General features: G+C 43.9%; 1 protein-coding gene across 1 annotated transcript in view; it reads right to left on the bottom strand.

The window, feature by feature from the left end:
* LOC104492829 (E3 ubiquitin-protein ligase pellino homolog 2) overlaps positions 1-3,355 on the bottom strand; it is a gene marked incomplete at its 5' end in the record, with an annotated part of 11,340 nt that extends 7,985 nt beyond the window's left edge. Inside the window, one exon of the mRNA XM_010135430.1 lies at positions 3,230-3,355. Within this exon, the coding sequence (XP_010133732.1) occupies positions 3,230-3,355 (126 nt within the window). The remainder of the gene's footprint in view (positions 1-3,229) is intronic.
* Between the last annotated feature and the right edge of the window lie 4,237 nt (positions 3,356-7,592).

Raw genomic sequence — 7,592 nt, 5'->3', positions numbered from 1 at the left:
GCAGATTCGTGGACTGCAATGGAATTTCACTCTGATGTTAGGGAGAATTGGACCATGCATCTTCTGACGGGCCGTTCTACAGAAAAATCAATTCTTCATATTGAATGTACCCGCTTCTTGTATAAACTTGTAGTTATTTAGGGTACGGGCTACACATTTCTGTTCCTTGTAGTGCTACGAACGGGTATAATCAACCCATTCTCATCCAGCCAAGCCATGAAGGAACACATTCTACTCCAAGTGATGAATCGTCAACAGAATAGTTACTAAACTCTGAAGAAAAACTGCATTTTTAGCACCATATAGAAGCTGCAGCACGCAGGCGTTGGGAGATGCCAGATGGAACATGGGAGTACATTCTTTATGTTATTACATGAAGAAATCAGATCTGTATGGTGAAGACAAAGCTATGCAGTAGCATTTATACAGACTTCACTACACAATTACATTAAGGGAGAAAAAAACAAAACCAAACCACATACTCAAAACAGCAAAACAACAACTACAGTGGGGGGGAAAAAAAAACAAGCCAAAACCAAGTAGAAGACATAAGAACAGAGTCATGTGAGATTATCAACAACCTTCCAAAGGCCGTGAACCCTTTTTGTTAAGGTGATCCAGCAGCTGTTTGTCAAGTGTCTGAGCAGGACACAAGTAAGCAGGGAAGACAACAGCACCCACCCATTCCTGCATCGTTTCCAGCTTTCAAGAAGCAAGAACTTTGCTGATGAGTGCTTGAAGTAATCTACTCAAACACGTTTAAATGAGAACACTTATTTGTAAATGACTCTTCATGTTATCTTCAGAATAAAGGTAGTGGAGGAAGAAGGGGTAGGAGTACTCCTGTATGAAACTTCTTCAGGCATCCACTGAATACGCCTATAAACCTTCATGGTTACAAGGGTTGTATGTCTGCATGGGGGGCGGGCAGGTAGAGTGTGTGCATGGTGATTTAAACCACTTAACTGCTAAGTTACATGCAGGCAAATATGATAGTTTTCATTTTATCATGGAAAATGTCGAGAAAATTGGTATTTAGACAGCCTGAGCACAGCTCTTCAATGCCTTCCGAGTTTTCTTACTGCCCTTTGTATGGTCTCCCCATGTTTTCCATATGTGCCTCAGTTCTGGCAAGCATCTACTCGTGCTGCTTCTTGGTTATAAGCTTGGGAAGGATAAAATAAGAAGCTGTTCAGAGGTTGCAATCTTCAGAGTTCTCCTGTTTGTTTCTGGAAATACTGCAGAATACACAACACTTCTCACATTCTCCTTCAAAGAAAAGGACTGACAACAGACTCTCACAGTGGGAGAAGGAAGGCAGCACAGCTTTTTTGTGAACTGTGAATGTCCCTCATTTTCACAGGAAACCAGCTCTAACCCAGCAGATTCAGTCCTCACAGGCTGGAAAAGGTACCCTGACCAAGAAAACAAAAGACATCTGCTGCCCCTCATCCCTATTTCGGCTCCCACTGACTAAGGTGTTACTAAAAACAGCCACTCTCAGCTTCTCACATTCCTTACTACGGTTAGTCACGCAGTGCCACTCTCCCCTTTCACAGAGGGGAAGATTGAGATTAAAAAAAACTAGGGATTTGCTGAAGATAATACCCTTTGTCAGCAAGAAAGAGTGGCCTCCAGCCTCAACCTCTTGTGGTCCAGGCATTATCCTTCCCTTTTCAGCTTCCACATCCTTGCCTGTGTTCTACAAAAGCCAGAAAAAACACGTTTGAAAAGAAATCAAACTCCAAGGATTGTCTATCTCAGTGATGCCTGATCAGCAGTAAGGCTTTAGTCTGTGGATCAATAAACAACACATGATTTGTCGTCATGTGCCACAGGGCTGCACAAAACAGTGCTCAAGTAACTTTCCCCTGACTGCTCAAGGTCAGATTACTGAGAATAATTACAATCTAATGGCTTATCTGCGTAATGGAAACCTCTTCAGCTGCTGTCAGGCATCGCTCGAGCAGCAAAATATTGCCAGAGTCTACCAGACTATCCCTTTTCCCATTGTCACGGCTGTCAGCCCCTCCAGGCCAAGGCATGAGCACAGTCCTCAGAAGAGAGCCGTGGAGAGAGGAAATATGAACCAGGACACAGCGCTTGAGGTGAAGCCGAGATCAAGGCACAGCAGGACAGTCTACACATCTCAGACTGCACTGAAAAGAGGCATTTAACAACATGGATGCCTTAACCCTGTCGCATTAGCCATTTGAGGGGGCAGCAGAAGGCTCGAGACGCTCTGCCAACACAAGATTCAGCTCAAAAAGTTTTGCTGTTATTAAGATGGGATGGTTTGACCTGTTACAAGCCAAACCAGTCACATACCTACAAATATACAGCAGATAATTGCCTCAACCACAGGCAGTGTCTCAGATGAATTAGTACATGGGCCGAAATTAGGGGGTTTGTGACATTTCACCAGTCACCTGAGAGCTGCTGGAAGGAGAAAGCATGAGCTGAGCTCGTACAGCAGCAGTAAGAAACGTGCTCTCCAGTGCCAGCCTCTCAAGGCACAAAAGCATCTTGCAGAGATTAACAAGTATCACGCAGTGTCCCAGAAGGATGGGTTACATTTTTCTTTTACTAGCAAACATAGAAAAACCTATTTCAGGTCACTTTGGATTTGTGCAATCCTTCATGCAGCAGCAAATGAATAAGACTGGTTTTAGCCAGTCCCTATTTGGACCTAATTGTTCCAAAGCCACACTGGGAAAAATTTATATATAGAGAAAAAAAAAAAAAAAAGAGAAGCCACATGAAGCAAAGGCATCTTGACAGAGCTATTTCCTCTTCTGTCAACAGCACTCAACTGCTGACCCTTCTAAATATGAAAGACTTAATGAGGAGGGATAACGCTTCACGATAAGATGCTCTAATTACAGAGGTCACTGACAAGACAGACCCAATTAGTCTAGACTGGAAAAGGTGGTGTGTGTTTCTTTCCTTCCAAGCTTGAGGTCCAAGTTTGTACAGCATTTCTCTTATCGATAACAGTAAGTATTGCACAAGAAAATAACGGTTCCAGACCGTTAGATGATGCAGAAAACCCCAAATGCCTACAGGGGAGAGTGAAAACCTTGGCCAGATGAAGGCAGTAAGGGTATGAACAGGTGCTGGCACTGGTTTGACAACACAATTTCAGAGAATACCCAGAAAAACGTAACACAGAGCTGTGGTTCTATATGTTGCTGTTAAAAAAAGCAATGCACATATTGCAGGGTCTTACCTGAAACATGTCTGTATCTTTATCGTGAGTATACTCCACCACCACAGTCTGGTTTCTGGATAACGTGTAAGAGATACTGTGCTGACCTTTACAGCTGATCGCCTGTGGGATAAAAAAAACCCCTGTCTGTTATACACAGCTTCCACAAAAACACTGTAATCAAATTCATTTCACCATATAAACACCTCTACTACGATCAGGAAAAGCAGCATATCGTAATGTTTTGTTTGAGGCTGGGAAACACGTACAATAGGATTTTGTGGTTTGTTTTTAATGGAAAACCCCAAGCTGCACTTTTGTTTCTAGTTCAGAAGTACCCACTGCCTTCCATTTTCACAGCTTAGGCTCCAAACCCATCGTTTCCTCTCTGAAATGATACCAAGTTCCTGACCCTCACAGGAACTTGTACCCCAGCAAAGGCTTGGGATTTGGGGTTCTGTTTTTAAAGCAAGTGAGCAATACAACCGATCTTCAGTTAAAAGCACCAGGATTTCAGGGCTATCGTTACAGTCAAGCAGGTTTCTAGTTAGATCAGAAAGCCGAGTGTTTTTTTATGAATGGTGATGAAGAACGAGTACTTTCAACCTGTTTCTCCTCATTAAAAGGTGGTACTTACAACCTGCCAATGGAGAATCATCCCTAGAAATATGGATATAGCATCAAAGACTAAACAGTAATACAGAATTTAGGGCAAGACTGGAAGAGGACAAGTCCTGTTATTCTGCTGTATCTGAACTCCCTCCTTGTTAAGGCCTCCCAGGTTTACATCTCCAGGTTGCCTTCCAAAGTCCAGCGACTACTTCAGAGAACAGAACAGAGACATCACCCCAATACAGAGCGTAGAATCACATCATCATCTGGTTGGAAGAGACCTTTAAGATCATCGGGTCCAATCGTTCACCCTGCACTGCCAGGTCACCACTAAACCATGTCCCTCAGCACCAAATCCACACAGATTTTAAACACCTCCAGGGATGGGGACTCCACCACCTCCCTGGGCAGCCTGTTCCAGTGCAAGTTTTTCCTGATGTCCAACCTAGATCTCCCCTGGTGCAACTCGAGGCCTCCTCCTCTCGTCCTGTCACTTGTTATATAGGAGAAGACACCAACCTCCACCCCTCTACAACCTCCTTTCAGGTAGTTGTAGGGAGTGATAAAGTCTCCCCTCAGCCTCCTTTTCTCCAGAATAAACAACCCCAGTTCCCTCAGTCGTTCATCACAAGACTTGCTCTCCAGACCCGTCACCAGCCTTGTTGCTCTTCTCCGGATGTGCTCAAGCACCTCATCGTCCCAACTCATGAAGAAACAGCGAGAAAGAGTTTTCCTTGGTGAATAAACGCAGCGTAGCTGAGAAGGGGCAGGGCCCAGAGGTCCTTTCAGAACCTCTGAGACTCAGCATGCAAAATGTCTGTGGCCCTGATGATCAGCTCTCAAGCTTGAAGACTAACACTCACTTCAAATGATTAAGTGGTGTCAAAGTGTAGTGGCACTAGCTGTACCATGTAAAAGCTTCAGGACAGAGGGGAACCAGCTGAGAAACTAAACCGATTGGCTGACAGGGAAATATATGTAAATACAAGGTCCTTGTAACGGCACACAATTATGAAAGGAAATGACTGTTACAGCTCAGAAGACACTTTGGAGACATTTAAGGATTGAATTAAAAGGTTAATTAAAGCTTTCTCCAGTTTGCTGCTAAGGGGGGTAATTTTCTAGATGAGGTTCTCTCACTAGCTCCACTCCTTCATGCTGCTCTTCACCTAAAGAATTCACAGCCAGCCATGATTAAACTAAGCATATATATTCTTTCTATATATACACATATATATTCTACTTACCTGTCTGTCATCACTCACAAAAGTCTAAAGGATCCCAAAGCCACAGATCAATTATTACACAAATCATTAAAAGTCTCACTGGATGTCAGAGGTAATAAAAACATCCATGTGCACACTAAAAGCCTGCTAAGGGTGAGCAGAAGTATTTGACACGATTACTGAAAAATAAGAATGCTTTTTTGTAAACCTCGTGCATTTGCAGCAACAGATTAGAGACTTTTAGAACACGCCTCGTCCTGAGAGCTCTGAGCAGCTCCAACACTTGCTAAAGATTTAGGCGTAGGTGATAATTCCTGGAGGCAAAGGATTAGGCAGGATGACCTTTCTCAGTCCCTCCCAGAGCTTCTCCCACACTGAAGCTTTGAGCAAAACTTCAAGCCATAAAATCTAGTTTCCCCTGACTTTTTTTCCGTCTATAGATATTTGACAAGGGGATCTCGAGCCCTGAGCAGGGTTTGGGTACTGATGCTTGGAGCAAATCTAAAAGCCATAAAATCTAGTTTCCCCTGACTTTTTCTCCGTCTATAGATATTTGACAAGGGGATCTCGAGCCCTGAGCAGGGTTTGGGTGTTTCTAGAAGATAAATGAGATAAAGTGATGAACAGGAGACCCTTACACTGTGCATTTTAAGCATAATATGCCAATAATCCATTTATATTCATATATATTTATATTCAGCGTTAACATGATGATCTTGGCTCAGCTCCAGCCTGCACTCACCACGAGCAACCGGGTAAAATTCCCAAGCAGGGGTGTGTGCCCTGAGCTTACACTCTTGTCAGGCAAGATACTGGATCCAATGGGATCTTGGGTGAGATGCAAAACTGGAAGTTTTAAGGTCCAGTGGAAAAAGTAAGGGGGGGTGGGGGAAGGGAGAGGAATGTAAGAACTTCCAGAATCCCTTAGTAAGGTCATATCCTACATGACCTACTCCTACATATGTTAATAATTCCCATTAGGTTGACCTCCAAAATGTTAGGGTAGGACACAACCTTTTTCTTTTCTGTGTGTGTCCCGTTCCCCTCCCGACTTTTCTTCCTCATCTTATTCCCCTTCCTCTTTGTTTTCTGCTATTTATACTCAGTTATTTTCCCTGTGAAATGCCACAATTCATTTCTGGAATTGTGTAATCATTTTTCAAACGAGCCGAGAACATTATGAGAAATGGTTCAACCTGTGTGCATTCACAGTCAGCTCTGCACCAACAGTTGCTCCAATTCAAAGACTTCCAAGTAAAAAAAAAAGTAACAATTTCAAGAACTACACAAAACAGAACTACAAACTATTCACAATGACTGTGACAAGTGAAAGGCAAATACTTTATTAAAACAGTATTGTAAAGTGGAACGTAGCCAAAGGGAAAATCACAAAGGATTTTGACAGCTTGACGAGCTACAGAACCATGCTACTACAAGTCCCCAAGAAGTCTGGAGATTGATGGCCTCAACTCCCTTAAAATTGGTTTGTAGCAACCAAAATAGTGAGGTTGCCTTTTTACTGCTTTTAGCATTTCAATTTCTAGACTTTCTCTCTGCCAGTAGGATTTCCCCCCAAATGGGTATTTTGATGCTGTCACATAATTGCGCTGCTCTGGTGACCGAAGTTGTGAGAAGAGCCCTGGCTTTCCCAAGCTGTGCAGCAGCATCACAAGTTCTAGCAGATGACTTCAGAGTTCCAGGCTGGACACCACCATGTCCACCTTCCAGGCAGGAACTAAAACACAACAAAAACTGGGCTCTAAACCTGACCTGTATCTCCTCACCTCCACCCCATGGCTGTCAAGATCACCAGAACAACAGTGCGTATTTTCAATGCTTGTATGAGGAGTCCTCCAAACTTTTGAGTGCGTGGGACAACAACAGCTTAATTTCAGAGCAGTTTTCTCATATCTTTAAGTTCTTAGAAGTTTAATGAAAATCGTTAATTGAGCACGGGGAAAAAACCAAACTAAATTAGTTTCCTTGAAAAACCCTCACTAATGTATATGACTGGAGCCTGGCAAACAAATCAGAAACGTGGGGCTCCAGACTGGCCATGTGTCCAGCAGGAACGACGGTGGGGAGATAAGGCTAGATTCATCCAGCTGCCCTCAGAACTGTTTGTTTTAGATAGTCAATAGCCTCAAGCTGCTGGATTCAAGTAATTCCCTTTGGAGGAAACAGGTAGCAAAGCGGGGACTGACCGACAAAAACCGTGTGGAGGGATAGAGGGAACAGGTAACAGCAGCAAGAGTTTTCCAGAATAATCCCGCTGCTAGTGACTGTGTCCACACTGGGGTTGAGGGCTTCTTAAAAATCCAAATGCCAGCAACAAGGAAAACCTGAGGACCATGATCTAGAGAAGGCCTCAGGAACGATGCAAGGTTGGAACCCTCTGCTGGGAGGAGAGGGGAGAGAGCTGGGGGGGTTCAGCCTGGAGCAGAGGAGGCTGCGGGGAGACCTGAGTGCAGCCTGTCAGTGCTGCAAGGGGTGTCCGAAAGCTGGGCAGGGGCTGGTCAGCAGGGGCTGTGGGGACAGGACAAGGG

The sequence above is a fragment of the Buceros rhinoceros genome, unplaced genomic scaffold, assembly GCF_000710305.1.
Source record: "Buceros rhinoceros silvestris isolate BGI_N320 unplaced genomic scaffold, ASM71030v1 scaffold8744, whole genome shotgun sequence".
Lineage (NCBI taxonomy): Eukaryota > Metazoa > Chordata > Aves > Bucerotiformes > Bucerotidae > Buceros > Buceros rhinoceros.
Note: the sequence above shows the minus strand (reverse complement) of the source record. Positions and strands in the feature narration are given on the sequence as shown.